Source organism: Rissa tridactyla, chromosome 6 (genome assembly GCF_028500815.1).
Source record: "Rissa tridactyla isolate bRisTri1 chromosome 6, bRisTri1.patW.cur.20221130, whole genome shotgun sequence".
NCBI classification, from domain to species: Eukaryota; Metazoa; Chordata; class Aves; order Charadriiformes; family Laridae; genus Rissa; species Rissa tridactyla.
Window position 1 is genome coordinate 32,598,161 of NC_071471.1, and position 18,221 is coordinate 32,616,381.

Sequence of the window (18,221 nt, forward strand, 5' to 3'; positions counted from 1 at the left end):
GAGGCCAGGGGCTGTGTAAATGTATGGTAGCTGCTGATTAAGAAGTTCTCAGAAGTAAAGGACAACTGGAAGCCCAGTCTCCTGCTGGAATACTTCGCAAAACAGTGTTTGGAAAGATTGGCACCAGGAATCCTGGACAGCCCTGTCAGATGCTCTTAGAAAAGGAAAATGGAAGCTTCAAGAGACAAGGCATGAGCAGGGGGCAACAACCTACTTCAAAAAAACCCAAACAAACAAACCAAAAAACATTCCTGAAACATTTTCTCTCTCTGTTTTCAGCTGTAGCACACCTCCGCAGAAGTGTAAAGGTTATCGGCCAGCTGGTACAGAAAAAAAACTAGTACAGAAGGGCAGCGAACAGAACTTAATGGTTGCACGTTAATATTCTTATGGTTCTCCTGAAGATTAAGTTAAAGGATGACAATGACCAATAAAAGTATAGCTCACAAAGACCAAACTAAGCAGAGGAGCAACAAGATGACACTTAAATAAAACAAAACAAAACAGAGGATAAAGCACAGTTAGGAGAAAGCTTGAGGCACCTTTTAGTCCTATGTGGTTAAAAAGAACTAACTAAGGATCTACACTGCTCTGTACTAAATATCAAAGGGCTTGGGGCACGAATCCCTACAACATCAAGGGGAAAAAGAAAATGTATGAGATTAACCAGTTACCAGGCACATTTATGAACACAATCACACAACACCGACAACTGATTCTAGCATATCTACCGCTGAAAAGCATTACAACTTAAGACGAAAAACATCTGTATAAGTAGGGAGCACTCCTTGGTAAATCAAGGGCTTTCCTCAGAAAAAGACGAAACAATCAATATCTAAAAATGACCTTCACTTCTGTCTAGTTCTGTAAGAGCTGTTTACAATTGCTCACACATGAAAATAAGGCTACACGCTGGTTTACAGACAGCACATGGAAACTAATGGATGTTTAGGATGGCTTTGTTTTCTTTCACCAGCCGAGAGTAATGACAAAGAAGGTAAGTCTCAAGTGTCCCAGGCCTACACACACCGTAACAGTACAAATGTGTCTATTAGGCTCACAAACATAGAAGGAGCACTTTTTATATTCGTGAAAACCCTAGCCTCTTAAAATTATGCCTATGTGCAACATATATCCCGCCTCTTTGCTGGAAAAAAATAAGTCACTGTAAAAATTAATTGGTTTTGGTATGGGCCTAACAGTCTGTAACCAGCATTTCTGAAGTGTCAGTCTTTGCCAGGTCCAAGGCAGCTGGCACCCAGCATCTCTTACGTTTGACTCCCACCAAGGTGACTCTTTGAATTAAGAGATTTCAACTCCTGACCCTCACTTGCCTTCTTATTCTGTGGTTGCATGCATGCCTCAGCTGAACATTTCCAATCTGCAGGCTGCGAGGTTTCATGCGTGCTTAACTCTTGAAAAAACATATTCCAGCCCTGAACACTAACAGCCGCTCACATCAGCACAGTTATTTCTGTTTTGTTCCTAAAGCCCTGGTAGCAGGATGAGAGTAAGAAGCATTCTGCCTGCTCAGCACGTGCTCAACGCAGGCTGAGCATTATCTGTGGTTCTTCAAATCTAGCAGTACCGGGGCAGGTCCCTCCATGCTACACTAACCTATAACACAGATCCTAAAAAGCCCAGCAACACTAGCATGTATGACTGTTATAGCATAAACAAATGTTAATCACTACAAAGAAGGCCTTGTACATCTCATTTTATTGAAAAAGGAACACAGGTTACAAACCTAGCAGCAAAACTTAGATCTCCTTTTCTCTCTCTCTGCTTCTAGGTATTACTGGAGGAATTTTGTTTTCTAAGAAGCCAGTAAGTATGGGTGAGGCCATGGTAAAAACATATTAAGAGATGTTTATTTAAACAAATACAAGCTGTGAACTTGAAACAAAACAGCCACTTATGATCAATCCCTTGCGTGTTTTTCTCATCCTGGAATACCTACCCTGCATTCAGGAATCAGCTTACTCACTGTCTATACAGTGAGAAAATCCCCAAGAAACTAACACTCGTGTTACATTTACAACATTAACAGACAAATTTCACATAATTCAAAGGAATCCGTTTTTTTTTTAAAGCCTTGGGTTGAAATGCAAAGTGGTATTTCTTGTGATTTCAGTGTTTTCATTGATGGGGTAGACATGCACGGTCAAAAGCAGCAACTATTCTTCCTGAGCTGAATTGGGAAACCACAGGAGGGGAAGTTACAGAGAGAAAACTGCTGGCTCACCTGTAGATGATGTTGAGCATGCTGTGCTCACAGTCGTTGGTGCTGTAAACGCTCAGTTTGTCCAACAGGTCCAGCAGATGTGTAGAGAAATTGCTATCAAACTTGTTGATTGTTGCTTCGAAGCCGGATGTCAGGTGGAGGTTGTCGGCATGCTCTGCCAAAAGCTACCAAGACAAAGGCATAGTGGCCCCGTGTGTTCGCTGACTGACACGTGCCAAAGTGATGCAATTATTCCTTCCCTATTTCCTAACCTGCTCAAAAATACTGCCATAGAACTTAACAGCTGCTCAGCTACTAAAATAAATCCTTCAAAACAGCTGCGAGGCCCTTGGTGATTAAAAACCTTTGCCATGCCTATCTGGGAGCACCCCAGAGCAGATCCCAATAGAGTTACCCTCAAATATACGCTGTTGTTATTTATTTTCGAGCAGGAGGAAAAGCCAATAAGGAGAAAGTGAGTGCTGCCTAAGACAGGTTGTAACTTCTGCAGCACGCTGATTGCTGCAGTGTGGTGGACCCTACCGTCTGTGTGCCAGAGCGGGGCTTTCAGTGGGACGGGAGAGAGCCTGCTAACCACAGAGCACGCCAAACAAATCACTTGTACATATGAATTCAGATAGAGAAATACAGACAAATACCCCAGATATGAAAGGGATGGACTGCAAAGTTGCACCTGACGGTTCCTTTGGCTCCATCAGGTGGAGCCATGGATGGCTCCATCACAAAATACTAGTTGTGGAAATAAGACAGGTCTTGAGTTGCAGAAAGCCTGTATGTGGGTACCCACTGCACAGCTGAAAACACAACTAAAAACTTCAAAACAAGTGGAGGGACTGCTATGAGAGACAGGGTCTTCAAAGCAGTCTTTGAGAACACTACCTGCACTCCACACCGTCCTCAAAAATGCCCACAATTCTGCAAGATTCTGCTTTCGGGGCCAGAGGTGCTCTAGAAACTTGGAAGGTCTATCTGCAAGGGGCAGGACAGTCACCCTGATCACATTAGAATCCAGGCAGCATTCAGAGAGGAAAGGGCCCGGCTAGCTGTCCATCCCGTGTCCTACCTTGTTAGTTAGCTTCTTCTTCGCAGTCTCTTCAGCGCGCTCCTCCTCTGTTGGCGGGCCCAGCATGGTGCCGTGCTCTAAGGTGAGGCGGTCCATCTCATTATCCAGCTTCATGCTCTGGGTGAACCTCTTGGAAGGGCATAGTGTTGGGTAAATGGTTAGATCCCATTTTTTTCAACTACGGCAACACATGAGGCTGACTCAGTTCTGCTATCCCTGCAGCTAGCTAACTCCCATGAAAACTAACTCTGAGACTCAATTTATGACGTTAATACACAAGGTCCCTAAAACCACAGAAAGGTGTGGGTTTTTTGAAAGTTATGGGTTCCCTGAGATGCTGACTAGAGTGTGCCCATGGAGATCAGTCTCTGTGGGTCCAATCACCAGTCCTTGCCTGACCCTCAAAAGAGCATGCTAAAGACTACAGAGCCCTACAACTTACACCTCAAATTCTGCTGCAGGACTAGCTGAAGAGAGGTAACTGGATCCCAGCACTGAAAAAGAAGAGCATTTTGTGGAGGGAGAAGCCACAGAAACCATTTGGGAGAAAGGATGAGAAGCCAAGCTGTAGAGCCTGCTGGCAGGAGAAACAGAGGCTCTTCCAGGCACATCAAGAAGGATCGAGTTGAAAATAGGGACTGTCTCAGCTGCTGGCACCCAAAGCAGCTGGCAGTGCCACGGTCAATACGGGGAGACTGTACATACCTGCATGCAGTTTGTGAACATGACACAGACAGACATCAGCTTGGAGAAGATCTTCAGCAGTTCTGGGTTGGTTAGCATGCAGTCCTTTAAGCAGTTGTCCAGGAAGCTTGTATGGTGGGTCAGGACATCATCAATATTAGATGCCTGTGACAGGATAGTACAAGAATGAAAAACCAAACCAGGACTGCTGTGCTGCACTGGACCAAAGCTCTAACCCACCATCCCACCTCTGACAGTGACCTCTCAGACATGATCTAGGGCATGTTGAGATACTTCTCATGTACCTTCCAGCTTTGAATAACATCCTGAGATGGAGACCATATTTGCATTACTGCATTCAACAGCCCTTCACAGGCTTTTTACCTCTGATTTGTCATATCGCCTTCTCAATCAAATTATGCTTTCTTTAATCATCCAGACCCCCCACTGGAGAGGAGGCTCAAGATGGAGTTACCTGCTTTATGAACATGCACCTCCTTTGCTTTTAAATCTGCTTGTCATGCCTACTCCCACAATCTCGGTAAAGCCAGCTACAGTAAGTGGAAAAGAGAAATTATTTTTCTCTTTTCAAAGAACCTTAAATGCCAGTAAGTTTACGAAGCTGAAAACATACAGGTTATTCAGCAACTTGTTTTAGGAACACAATAAGGAACCAGGACATGCAGTGTTGCAAGGATTCTGTAAGATTTTTGTCCACTTCTGCTACTTCAATGTCTGTTTCAATATCGAGTTTTAAATGATAGATCAACCTCCCACACACACTCTGTACAATTACGGGATATGCTGAAGCTGAGAACGCAAGTCAAGCTTAGGAAAGAGCCATTGGACTAAAATTGCCCAAGTATCCACACTGGTCTAACAGAATCACAGAATGACAGGGGCCAGAAGGGACCTCTGGAGATTATCTAGTCCAACCCCCTGCCAGAGCAGGGTCATCTTAGAGCAGGTGGCACAGGAATGCGTCCAGGCGGGTTTGGATTGTTTCCAGAGACGGAGACTCCACCACCTCTCTGGGCAGCCTGTGCCAGGGCTCTGCCACCCTCACAGGAAAGAAGCTCCTCCTCATGTTTATGTGGAACTTCCTGTGCTCAAGTTTGTGCCCACTACCCCTTGTCCTGTCCCCATCCTCCTGACACCCACCCTTTCAGTATTTATAAGTGTTGATAAGGTCCCCCCTCAGCCGTTTTTTTTACAGACTGAAGGGACCCAAATCCCTCAGCCTTTCTTCATAAGAGACACGTTCCAGTCCTCTAATCATCTTGTAGTCCTCCACTGGACTCTCTCCAGCAGTTCCCTGTCCTTCTTGAACCGGGGAGCCCAGAACTGGACGCAGTACTCCAGGTGCAGCCTCACCAGGGCAGAGCAGAGAGGGAGGATGACCTCCCTCGACCTGCTGGCCACACTCTTCTTGATGCACCACAGGATGCCATTGGCCTTCTTGGCCACAAGGGCACATTGCTGGCTCATGGTCATCCTGTTGTCCACCAGGACTCCCAGGTCTCTTTCCACAGAGCTGCTCTCCAGCAGGGCACCCCCAACCTGTACTGGTGCATGGGGTTATTCCTCCCCAGGTGCAGCACCCTACACTTGTCCTTGTTGAATTTCATAAGGTTCCTCTCTGCCCAATCTGCAGCCTGTCCAGGCCTCTCTGTATGGTGGCACAGCCTTCCGGTGTGTCAGCCACCCCCCGAACCTTTGTGTCATCGGCAAATTTGCTGAGGGTGCACTTTATCCCCTCATCCAGGTCATTGATGAATATATTAAAGAGGACTGGACCCAGTACTGACCTCTGGGGAACACCACTCATCACTGACCTCCAATTAGACTGTGCCCCTAATCACCACCCTCTGAGCTCTGTCTTTCAACCAGTTTTCAGTCCACCCCACTGTCCCTTCATCTAACCCACTCTTCCTAAGCTTCCCTATGAGGATGCTGTGGGAGACCGTGTTAAGAGCCTTGCTGAAGTCAAGGTGGACAACATCCACTGCTCTCCCCTCATCTATCCGTCCAGTCATGCCATCGTAGAAGGCTATCAGATTAGTCAGACAGGATCAATGCCAAAGAAAACCCCCCATAACCTCTTAAACAACTAGTTCAGAAGGGGGGATAAATGCTGCTCTATAATGCCATGAAGTTGCTAGTTGTGTTGATAAAGACAATGATGTTGTGGAGATGAAGATACGAGCTATATTTTTAGGAAGAAAGCACCTTGACTTCAAGTGGAAATGCACAAGAGAGAAGTCTGACAAATAAAAAACCAGCATAAAGCACTACATGAGACCAGTGAGGATCATCCTTTTCCCTCCTAAAACGCAAATGAAAGGAAAAAAACTACCCCAGTCTGTAGGCTACGGAGGTTAAGGAGCCAGTTCCGCATCCTCTGTTTGGCAATAAATGATGCTTTTATTTAAATTAAGGAAAATTTTACTCAGTAGCTGGGGATATGTCATCCCTGGTGAGCAGCTCTTTTAAAGACTGCATAACAAAGTGGTTGCTGAAACAGCTTCTTTAGCTGGCAGTGTTGAGACGTTTGACTCACAGGTGCTCAAATCACAACACTGCTGAGAGCCAGACTTTTCCCACCCCAGAACTGGTAGAGGGCATGCTCCATCTCCCAGAGATAAAAAAAGCACTGAAGGACACTGATGAGGATGGGAGGCAAACACACATTTGGATTACGCCTCAAAGACTTTGCTAGCTTGCCAAAAATCTTTCTCAGTTTCAAATGATGACTTGTGTACATATTCACATCACAGGCATCTTTAAGTCATTCTTACTGCATTATTACTTGAAGAAGCCCTTCATGTACAGAGCAATGGTAGAAATGCTCTACAGAACACTGCAGCAGCCCTCAAGGTTTCAGAGATGAAGAAACATATGGTGAAGGCACGGACTGATCTCCTTCTTGCCATACAGCCATGCAAAACACCTTTCCCCAGTGCCAGCAAAGTCACTTTATAGCTGCTATCTCAACATCTCTGTCAGGCAAAAGAGGCTCGCAGATATCCTATAGCAAGGGAAAAATTCGGCCCATGTGGGCTATCAAAAAAGGTTTGGTCTATAGATATTTCTTGGGAATGGGCTCCTCCAAGAAACAGTATAAACCGACAAATTCTTTTTTGGATCTGAAATAAAAACGCTTCAACACCACAATATCTCTGAAGGAGCAGAGAAACTCAAAGGCTGAGAGCCAAAGCAAAGGGGTCTTCAGACAGGAAGTCTTTGCAAAAACTCCAGAGTTAGGAGATTGTCTCTTCTGAGCAGGGGATGCCATGAATACAGACCACGTGCCTTCTGCGTTTAACCGTCCCTTCTAGGACATCTGGAATCAGCAGAGACTGAAAGGAAGCGCTACCTGAAAGCAGTATGGAAGAACCCAGGACCGTATAACTTGTTCAAGTGCCTCAATTTAAGTAAAGTACGCTAAGTATTACATTTTGCAAACCTAAACTTACAATAAAATTAAGAAGAAAGTACATTTCTCTCAGATCATCCAGGAGCTCGACATATAAACCTCTTCTTGATTGAAGTCCTCATCAAGAACACACGATGACACTCACAGTCCTAAACATGATACCTCCTGTGAATTCTCCAGGACGAAGGATGACAAGGCATCAAAAATGTTGGTTAGCTGACCCCAGCACAACTCCCCAGTACACAGCAGAAATTAAGACAGGGTCAGCTGATGCTGAAGATTCACAAGGCTCGTCAGAGAGCTGCCAAGAGAGCTGCTGTGGTGATGCAGATTGCAGGAAGAGCATCAGGCTCAGAGAAATGTCTTTCGCGGTGTAAGAGGAAAAAGATATGCAACCCAAAAGCGTCTGATCACAGGATGACTACCAGAGGGAAGAATAATAAGGTGATGTACATCTGCCTCCTGTTCCCTTGCAGTAGCTAGGGCACCGTAACATCGGCCCCAACACAGCAGCACTGCAGTGGGTAAGGAAGCCGAGAAGGACCACAAAGAACACAGTGTCCCTTGAGATAAGGAAACATGACTACAGCCATCACAAAGGTTACGTGGCAAAATAAGCAACTTTGAGGAAGGGATCACTGATCATCTGCTCTAATTAAATGCCAAGTTCACTGCCTGGCACAGCCCTTACCTGTGATGAGCGCCATATACCAAGACAACCGTCATACAAAGCTCAGGGACAGCACTTCCTAAGGGCCTTCTCCACTTGCCTCCTGGCACGGAGGAGGTAGCAGCAGGTCAGATTTTCCCTCGGCAAAGCCCTCCAATGCCACTCCACCAAGATATGTACCTTCAAGCACTTTCACAGGCCTTCACGACATACCCCAGCCCACACAACGCAGCCCTGCAGGTTCATGCTGCGAAAACAACTACAACCCAGCCCTCCCCAGACTGCTGCAATAACGTGAAACTGGAAGAACACAAAATGATGGTATGATAGGACCACACAGGACTCAGTGAAGACACTTGCTATGTAACATGGAGCAGACAGCCTATGTCTCTGCTCTTGTTCTAGGCAGCAAATACAGAAGTAACCTAAGATGCCATCTTTGCTTTTCCTCCCACAAAGACTTGTTTGTATGCCAGAAACCAGCAGAAGCCAGGCAGCTCCACCGGTGCTGAGGGTGAGGGAACCAGTGCCCCGGCTCCAGCACGCATTCCTGGAGAACAAAGAAGCTATGGGCTGCACCAGGCTGATGGCAAGGAAGATAACATGGATTTGCAGCATCGCTGTGGCTTTCACGAGCTCCACCAGTGCTCAAGTATCATCCTTCACTTGTCTAATGAACTACCACAGTAACTGTATGCCCTGGAAGACTAGATCTTTACCACAGACAGGTAAAAAAGGAAGGGAGAGAAGGGCTTGCTCTAGACAAACTGAGAATAGCCCTGGATCTGTTGGTGACAGATTTTTTTCCTCTGTTGTTGAGGATGGAACCAACAAATCTATGTGAATGAAACCAGATACAAGAAGGCCTTTATGGACTCCTTGACCAGCCTGTTCTGAAAGGCAAACTGCCAACGGCTTCTCATTCTTGGTTCAAAACGGGCAGATGCTCCTCTCTGAGATCATGAAGACAACTCACATGCCCGTCAGGAGATAAAAAACGATTCTTGCTGGTTTTGCTAGGGTGAAGAACTTCCGGAGAAGTCACTGCCTTGGATTAGTGAACCAGAAATACTATGTAGCACACCTGGAAAGTCCCACAGCTCAGAACATTACATCTCCATGAAAGGAACTAAAATGCTGCCAGGCATCCTTTGCCCAGATAGCCCCTTGTCAGGCATAAAAACTAGTGGCAAGTGAGCTTAGCCTCTCCCAGATAACACCAGAGGGAAAAAGTTCTCCAGCCTTGCCCACCTGCAGTGGGAATACACATGTGAAATAGTGCCCGAATAAGGAAAGCCCTGTTTTATAACAGACAGTCCTAACATGCCAGTCCTTGGCAGCTTCACAGAAGAGAAAGCACAGGCTTGGCTTTTAAGAACACTGTAAGTCAGCCAAGGAATCAGCTGACGATGTCTGGACCAGTTTATGATCCTCACACCCCGCATCCTTCTTCCTTTTCCATAGTTTTCTTTCTTCTGCGTCCAGCAATGTTCATCAGAACACCACCTTTACGTAACAGAGTGCAGAACATGAGCTGGGCATAGATGGAAGGATGCAGCAGAGAAAAGGGATATCTGAATAATAAGGCAGGAAGGTAACGTAGAACAGCAGCACTTCTTTGCAGTGTGATAATAACAATGGTTCCAAGATACTTAAGTGCCTCCAACAAAATTAGCAGACACCTGCGGTAACTGAAATTAGGCATTTCCCCTCCCCTCCATATTAAATTTGTTAACTTAAGACTTCTGTTCAAACTTCTTTCAAGCACACACACTCACCAATTTCAGGTTCTTCTCAAGAATGTGCCATGTTGGCTCCATCACTTCAAACATCATGTAATACTGGATATTCTGTACAAAATTCAGCATCCGCTGCCGCAGTGTGAAAGCGCCAGCAAACCTAGGGGAGAAATCACACCCACACAACTTAGAGCTAGCAAATGCCATGAAGAACTATTACCAGGCTTCCACAGTCAAGCAGAGTGAAATATTTCTGTCCTAGGAAATTCACTGCTGCAGCGTGAGAGGGATTATAAAGTTAATGCAAACCATCATCTCTGATTATTTTCTACATAAATCAAATGGCTTTCCCTCAATTACTAGAGTCAGAGTTTTGAACCTGTTGTAGACTGGACAATTACTTTGAATATTTGATTACACTCCACTAAAATTTTAATATTAAATATTAAAGCAATTTTACTAGCGTTTTCAGTGAGACACGCATTCATTAGCAGGGCAAAATTTAACAAGATAAATGGTTCATGTTTCTTTCCAGCCTTACTTGTTAAATGAACACTTAAAAATATTCTATGCCTCGCATCAATATGTTCAGGTGATTCAAATACTTAATCAAATCACCTGCTACCTAGGGTATTTAATGCAATTTCACCTTAAAATAGAATAGTGGGATTGTACAGAGGGCCTTTCAATGTTAATTGATGCAGGCTCTGTGATGGCAAACTAAGAACTGACTTCGGCAAACTGGGACTGGTCACCAGAGAGGTGGGGGACACCCACCCTAGGGGTTTTCAACCACAGCTGCCCTGTCCCCTGCTGATCACTGTCATCCTGGGAGCTGGAGATTGGACTAGAGATCCTCACAGGTCTCTTCTGCCAACACCTCTACAGTTACAGGAGAACCAGAGCTACAGTCATGTTGGCTGAGGTCAATGCCAAGGCAGCCGAGGTGACCTTATGACAAGACAGTGCTGCTGGCAAGGCAGAAGGTGTCACCTTGCATTGCTGGGGCCTGCCTCGCTCTCCAAACAGGCACCTGTAGTGCAGATCCAAAGATGAAACTCTACCCTCACAGACAGAACAAGATTGAATGGTTTCCTGGGAAAACACCTCCAATTTTACCTCATTTCAATTTCTATTGAATACAAAACCCCAAACATTAGCCAAGCTGTGCGGAGTCATGAGCCCTTGCTAGTAGTCTGGCCAGAACGGAAGGATGTTGCTTTTAAACTACTGGGGTCCTCACTAATCTTGCTGATGCTCAAGTCACGACCATGACGATACGCGCGCAGATGTCCTCTGCTGTAACCGTTCAGTGTAGAATGAGCTAATCCTGAAGACCACCTTTTCCTTTTCAAAACTTCATGCCGACAAAGTGGAATGAGCCAAGAAATACAAAGATTATTGAGCAGACGTTTCCTACTGAAACCTAAAATGTTGCAATTTTGACCCCTCTCAGCCTGTAAGAAATTTGTAAAGATCTTTTTCAAGTCAAAATGATCTGATCTATGCCACGACATACCTAACTACCAAGAAGGAAAATGAAACCTTCCCATCTGATCCAGCAGAAAAAAAAGGACATACCACTTAGCTGAATGCAGGGAGAATTGCTTGGCCGTCTTATTGCTGATCCAAACGTTGCACAGCTGCCTTTCCACATGTTTGCAATAGAACATGTGTCTGAAAAGCATCTGGTATCTTGTCAGTGCTTTCCTGGAAAGAAAGTAGAAACCCATCCAAATTAAGCTCTGTTCTGATTGACAGACTAAGCCGTGAAGGCTGAGGCTGCTCAAAGGCAAAGAGACTTTACACAATATGTTCCTTACGCCTCCAGACACACACAGATCCGCACCAAAACAATTCAAACCAAAGCAAAAAAAAAAAATCACATTTGTAACCATCCCAAAGAATTTCTCCCTAAGGAGTCCCTCCTCCATATTTCCTGCCAGCGGGTACATCGCCAGCTTTCTTCTTCAGCTCCCTCAAGCCACCTGCAGAAAGGTCGCTCACACAGATGCTGGGACAGCGGGTTGAAAGCCTGTGGGTCACGTACCCACTGCAATAAGACCACTCCCGTCACCAAAACAATGCACCAGGATTCTCCAAAAAGATGAAGAAAAAGCTGTAACCAAGCTACAGAGAGCATTACCCACCAGCAATGCACTGTCAGAAGCAGATGGGGGTGCTTATTTATAGCTTCAGGGACTGGATTCAGGTCTGCATTCAGACACTTCAGCGTAGGCGTCTACAGAGCTCCAGTCAATACAGTTCGTGAAGCCTTACCAAGTAGTATTTTCACTTCCATAGCTACCATCAGAGCTAATATACTCAATTTGAAAGAAAGACACATAAATTCAAAAGCATCACATCATTAAAAAAGTCCCACTGTATCAACTGATTCTTTAAAGGGGACGTTAAGGGAAAAACTAATTGTTGGCATTTAGCAATTCCACATCTGTCACCCTGTTCATGTAACACTCGTTGTCCCATTTGCCCTGGCTCACAGCACCAGGTCTGCCAGTGTTTCTCCAGGGAAACCGGGGGCAAATCCCTGCAGAAAAACGAACCGTTCAGTCCCTCATAACTCAATTAAATGCAAAATAGCTTGCTATAGTAATTCTAGCAACAGCCTCTATCCTTACAGTTTGCAACCAGGGATATCAGAAAGTGCATTTTTTTTCCTGCTCTCAATTTCAATTTTCCTGTTCAAGAAATGCTTGAATCTTGCACGGAAACCCTCTTAATAAGAGTTCACTTTCTCAGGGGAGATACTTCAGCAAGCCACGGACAAATGAAAACGGGGTGACCAGTCACAAGTAAAACTAAGGACCAGGCTGAGAAAGCACCCTTTCATCTATGCATTCCCACCATTTAAAATGAAAGTTTGACTTCCCAAGCGTGCCATACACACGGCCTAGCAGGGCTCTACTGAAGAGACAATCTGTATTCCATAGCCTACAGGCAGAGCAAGCAGGGCTCAACAACTCCAAAGCATTCCCTACTAGTCAGCAACTTATAATGTCACTTTTAAGATACAGGTTTTCCAGTATTTTGCTGTGTGGAAACGTGATTTAACCCCATGCAAAGGCTTCTGCCTTTTTAAACTTCAGTGGATCGATACTTTACCTGTTTATAATAAGGGACAGAGGCCACTTAACAATGTAGTCAAAGGAAAATGCTTCGAGACCACTGAGAGTGAGTTCTGTGGGATCTGCACTGATAATGGCCTTCTCCTGTTTCGTTTCTATGGCCAATACTCTCAAGAGCTGCGTAATGAGGTCATGGGGCATCAAGTCAATCTATAAAGGAAGAGCAGGAAAAAAAATGAAGCCACAGGATACTCACAACTAATGCACGGCAACAGACATGTGGCAGGAGTGCAAATCGTCCAAGTCGCTCTCAGGTCATCAGAACAACCTAGAAGCAACAGTGAATGGCATGATCTGGACAGTGCAGCAGCAGACACCAGCGCAGTGTCGCTGTCGTGTTTAACAACCAGCATACACATACGACTCTGCTGATTGCTCTGCCTGGCCCTCGGCAGCTGCAAGGTCTAGTCAGAGCTCACGCTCCCGAGGCACAGCCTCTGCACTGCCTCTCATCTATAAAATACACAATCACTAATAGGTAGGAACTTCTAATCAGGTATTTTCTTGTACTCCGAAGTGAGCACCCAAGCTGAGAATAAGCATGAGAGACACACTGCTGTTTCCATCTCATCCTGAGGCCACCCAAAATCACCTTCTCCGTGTTCACATTCCAGCAAGAAAACGCAGCCCCTTGTCCAGGGTGGGGGCTTCCAGTCACTGATCTGGATGGAAGAGGAGTTAACCCGGAGAAGTCTATAGAAGGACAGCCATCAGTTCTCTTTTCTTCCATTGTACACTCAGCAGGTTCTTAGAGGCACACAGATCTTCCCAAATCGTGGCAGGCCTTCTGCTCAAATTCAGTTACCTTCTGCTTGCTTACGTACATTCTTACCTTAAGATCATCCTTGAAAGGATCTGTGTTGGCTGTGCTCATGCGCAGGGCTAATTCAAGCAGAGCCTCTAGCCTCGTAGTTATGATGTCATCCACAGGCTTCTTAAGTTCCTCTTCTGTGAGATCCATGAAGTGAACAAAAAAGTCTCCTTGATCCATCAGGAAATAATGTTTTATAGATCTGCTCAACAAAATGAGGGGACAATTGATTATGTTTTTTAAAGCCCAAGTTAATCCATATTAAACCTAAAGGAACAAACACAATCAATTCAGACAGCCTACTGGGTTTGATCACAAAATGTTCCTCTTCATAGAGAGGACATAAACAACCCATTTGGAGACTAGTCTTTTATGCATGTCCCCTCCTCCCTGCCGCCACAGTCAACATGCTTTTATGAAGTCAGATCAGGGCTGCTGCTGCTCTTTTTTTCCCCTCAAAAAATGCACCTTAGAAAAAAACAACCAAACCCATATACACTACATCGCTGGGCAAAGGCTCATACCGCTGTCCTGAACAACACCCCAACCTTCAGAGCATGCAGATCCACCTAAAAGGCAGTTGCCAACTCAGAATAGAATCTTGCACTCCTTTTGAATAAACAAGTATCCGTGCTGATCTTTTAAGTGCTCCAGGTACCCAGGTTGACTTCTGCTATAGTCGGACGCATAAAACTTTAATTTTCACTTGGCACCAGGCAGAGTTAACTGGAGCGAGCCAGGAGCTTAGAAATAGCTCAGAGTAGAGTTTGAGGATCAACTTAATGCCTGGCCAAAGATCACACAAGATAACTGCAGTTTTCGGAGCAAAAACAGGACCAGCACAACCTTAACACAAAGCGGTTGCAGACTCCTGATCACTGTCAGTTTAGGACAATGCCTGTCAGTTTAGGACAATGCTCAGCCCCTCCGTTTCCCTGACTGCCGTTACTCTCTTGAGCCAAGAAAACTCCCCCCATCACGAGGAAGTCATGACAGTGTCAGTGGTTAACTGAGGACACAACAGACAGGGAAGTGAGATACTGCTGATACACCCTAGAGCGCATACCCAAATAAAAACCTCACCTAGCGCTGGCAAACAATCCCGCTTCAAGCAGGAGGTGCAACTAGAAATCTGCCGAAGTTGTTGGTTCCTTCCAACCAACACTGAGCAACACCTTAATCTGAAATTACATGGTGACAGACAGGCCCAAGAGAGGATGTGTGCCACAAGAACTCTGGAAGCCAGTGTCTTTTGAACGGTCCTATTAAGCAAAGGCGGCTTGGAACGATAACAGTCATCAGCAAGGCTAGGAAGAATCTCCTTAACGACTGGCAGGTTTTAGCTCTCATAACCTTTCATGAAACAAGGCATATTGTCCGGTAGTTTTCACAGTGCAGGAAGGCATGTATCAGTTTCAAAGGAGTGAAACATGGATCTTCAGCTCTTCCCACAGCCTCTCGCAGCTGGAGCTGCAGTGTTGCCAGGTCTGGAGCAGACACCTTTGTTGCGGCTACAACGTTTTTTAGACATAGCGAAAAACAACCCAAAGCAATCCCCCCTGGCCTGCTAGGCGTATTCACTTCAGTTGCCATTACTGCTCCAGGTTATGTCTCCCAGTGGGACATCTTGTGCGAGTCAATTGGCAGGTTCGTCCCAAGAAGCTGAGATCACTTTCTTTCACACTGTGTCACTGGTGTGAAGCGTAACCTCTAGTACCAAGTCTCACACCAATTACAAACTATCTTACAACCAGCTATCAGCTGCAGTTTCCTACCTATTTGTTGCTGTCTTGGTCTTCTGGATAGTTAAGATTCCTGCTTTTAGTGTTTCCAGAAGATAGTAACAAACTAAAAGCTTGATTCACACAAGAAAGGTGGAGTTTGCATGCTAGAATGCACTTGCATTTGCTATCAGCTGAACGCGTTACAAGAATCAAAACAGAGGTTATTAAAATGAACTTTAAAAAAAAAAGAACAATGTTAAGAAAAATCCTGCAGTGGAACTTGGGGCTAATACACTGTATTCCAACTACCCGTGTTTGCATGAAAAATAACCATAGCATATATTTGGTGAGATGCTTAATATCAAAGTATTTCTTATTCACATGAAACTCTTCTTGATCATACCAGATGACATTAGGAAACTCCTTTCCCAGGTGGGAGCAACATGTAGCTGTGGCACAAGTCATGAGAGAAGTGGGGAATGTCCATACCTGAGGGTGGGTTTTGGGACTGGGCTAGACAAAGCCACAGCTCTCCTGATCTAGTTTTGGCAACAGCCTTTCAAGGAAGTTGGACTAGAGACCCCCAGACATCCTTCCCACCCAACATTTCTATGATTTTACACTTTTTTCTTTTTTCCCCCGCTTTGGGGAAAAAAACCAAATCTTGTTTTTTCAGGTCAACTTTTCTAATGGAAATAGAGAGAATACACTAATAATATACCAAGAAAAGAGGGCTAACTTAAAAAACTTATGTTCGCTATCGGAACCAATCTATTTAACATGCATTTAGTAAAATAAATCAAACCTTAGGTGAGCCACCAGCTCTTTCTCCTCCATTAGGAAATCCAGAAGAACTTTGCTAGCATAGTTATATGCTTTTTCTATTTGTTCCACATATGCTCGTTCTTTTAAAGTATAGATGACCTCTTTAGCCACAGGGCAGGTAACATCCCGTCCACATTCTCGCACAACATTTAAATATTTCCCTAGAAACAAAGAGAAAGAATGACTCATATTTATACCCATTGTACATTCAACAGGGAAACTTTCAGACCACTACCTTCAAGCAGAAGACATGCTGTGACATGTTTGTACCAAGGTCAACTGAAAACGGGAAAGGATTTAGACACCTTTCAAAAGATGATACAGATTTTTAAATTAGGCATCTAGCAGCACGTTTTAAGGAGAGACTTTGAAATGGTTTTCTTTACCACTGGTGACAAAACATCTCTGCAGATAGCCAGAAACTTTGAAGATCTGGTGCTGCGCTTCAGAAGTAGCTTTTGGGGGGTTTTGTACTTATGGAAGAGAACAACGGTGGCCATCAGGTTGCAAGCTTCATTTAAACACATAAATTAAAACTCAGCATATGTTCAGACCTCAGCTGTTTAGTTCCATCTGGCTAGCTGCTAGAAAACTGTACCCACGAAACAGCAGTAAGGCAGGCAGCTCCCCTTGCTGCTGGACTCCTTCACACACATTATTTATAGGATTTGGAGTTCTTTTTTAAATGTGTTTCTTCTATTCCTCTGGAAAGTTCAGCTGGATAACCCCATAAACTGCCAAAGCACACTGACATTTACTTTCCATTTACACAAAGAACGGTAATGCTTGTCTCAAGACTCCTCTTACATCACAATCATCTCTTTACCTACCTGTGCTTAGTATTTTGTCAGCCATTTTCTGCAAGAATGAGGGTATCTGTTGCTGAACAACAGTGTACCTTTGATCCCAATACTTGTCATTATAGTCCTCCTGAATCTTCTCCTTCTGCAGCTCATGTTCCTCCACCATGAACTCACTGAACAGTTAAAGCAGACGTTTAGAAGCAGGAAGTGGTACAATGAGGATTACTTTTTTTTGATCTGTAAACTGGTAATATGATCTATCAGAAATAAGGTCTTATGAAAATAAGACCAATCAAGACCTGAAACGACTCTGTATCTGTAGTAAGAGGAGAAGCATTATGCAGAGTGTTTCTGCTAATTTGCAAGCAATTATGACAGAAACAGAATTTCATAGGGTTCACAAACCACGTCTAAACATTATTTGGTTGTCAGTGTAGAGGTGAAGAAGCTGGCCTTTGTCTGCCTTCTCACCATCAGGAAGGTATTTCAGCTATTTTAAATTGAGTTTTGCCCCTCAGGATTCTGCAAATGTGGGAAAGAGAAACGCTGCATAAACCATTAAACACAGCGAAATGCTTCAAACGATTCTACGAAAGACAGGAAACTTCAGAGTGTTGGTAGCTCACATCCAATTAGCATATCAGTGGTCTCCGTTTCACACGGATTCACCAAGTTATCACACTCATTCCCCAAGAGAAGAGGGCTCAGCCCTGTCATGAAGAGTGTGAGGATATGAAGGGAGAATACTTAAAGAGGGACAGGCATGGTAAGGTGGAATTTGAGTGGGCTGCATATTTGAACTGTTGTGCCATTGACTTTGGCATATACATTTCTTGAATTTGGAAAAACAAAGCAAATGAGAGTGCCCTTGACTGCACAAACACTGAATCAAATAAGAAAATAAGTTAAGCACGCTCCAGCAGCTCTCCTTCCTTGCAATGCTGCATTGTCTACCTACTGCCACCATTTCGAGGCCCCTAAGCTATGCACTCTACCGAGCAGAGGGATGGGTGCACTGAAAAAGGAGAAGCCAAAGACACATAAACAGCATTTCTTAACTTTCGCATTTCATTTT

At 44.6% G+C, this 18,221-nt stretch overlaps 1 protein-coding gene across 3 annotated transcripts in view; it reads right to left on the minus strand.

Annotated features, from left to right (window-relative positions):
- The window catches only part of TUBGCP2 (tubulin gamma complex associated protein 2), a 40,594-nt gene that overhangs the window by 4,616 nt on the left and 17,757 nt on the right, over positions 1-18,221 (minus strand). For all 3 annotated transcript variants that reach the window (XM_054205215.1, XM_054205214.1, XM_054205213.1), the window contains exons 9-17: positions 17,174-17,319; positions 16,324-16,504; positions 13,816-13,996; positions 12,961-13,133; positions 11,419-11,547; positions 9,877-9,997; positions 4,014-4,157; positions 3,309-3,437; positions 2,246-2,409 (exon numbers count right to left, since the gene is read on the minus strand). In XM_054205215.1, the coding sequence (XP_054061190.1) occupies positions 2,246-2,409; positions 3,309-3,437; positions 4,014-4,157; positions 9,877-9,997; positions 11,419-11,547; positions 12,961-13,133; positions 13,816-13,996; positions 16,324-16,504; positions 17,174-17,319 (1,368 nt within the window). The remainder of the gene's footprint in view (positions 1-2,245; positions 2,410-3,308; positions 3,438-4,013; positions 4,158-9,876; positions 9,998-11,418; positions 11,548-12,960; positions 13,134-13,815; positions 13,997-16,323; positions 16,505-17,173; positions 17,320-18,221) is intronic.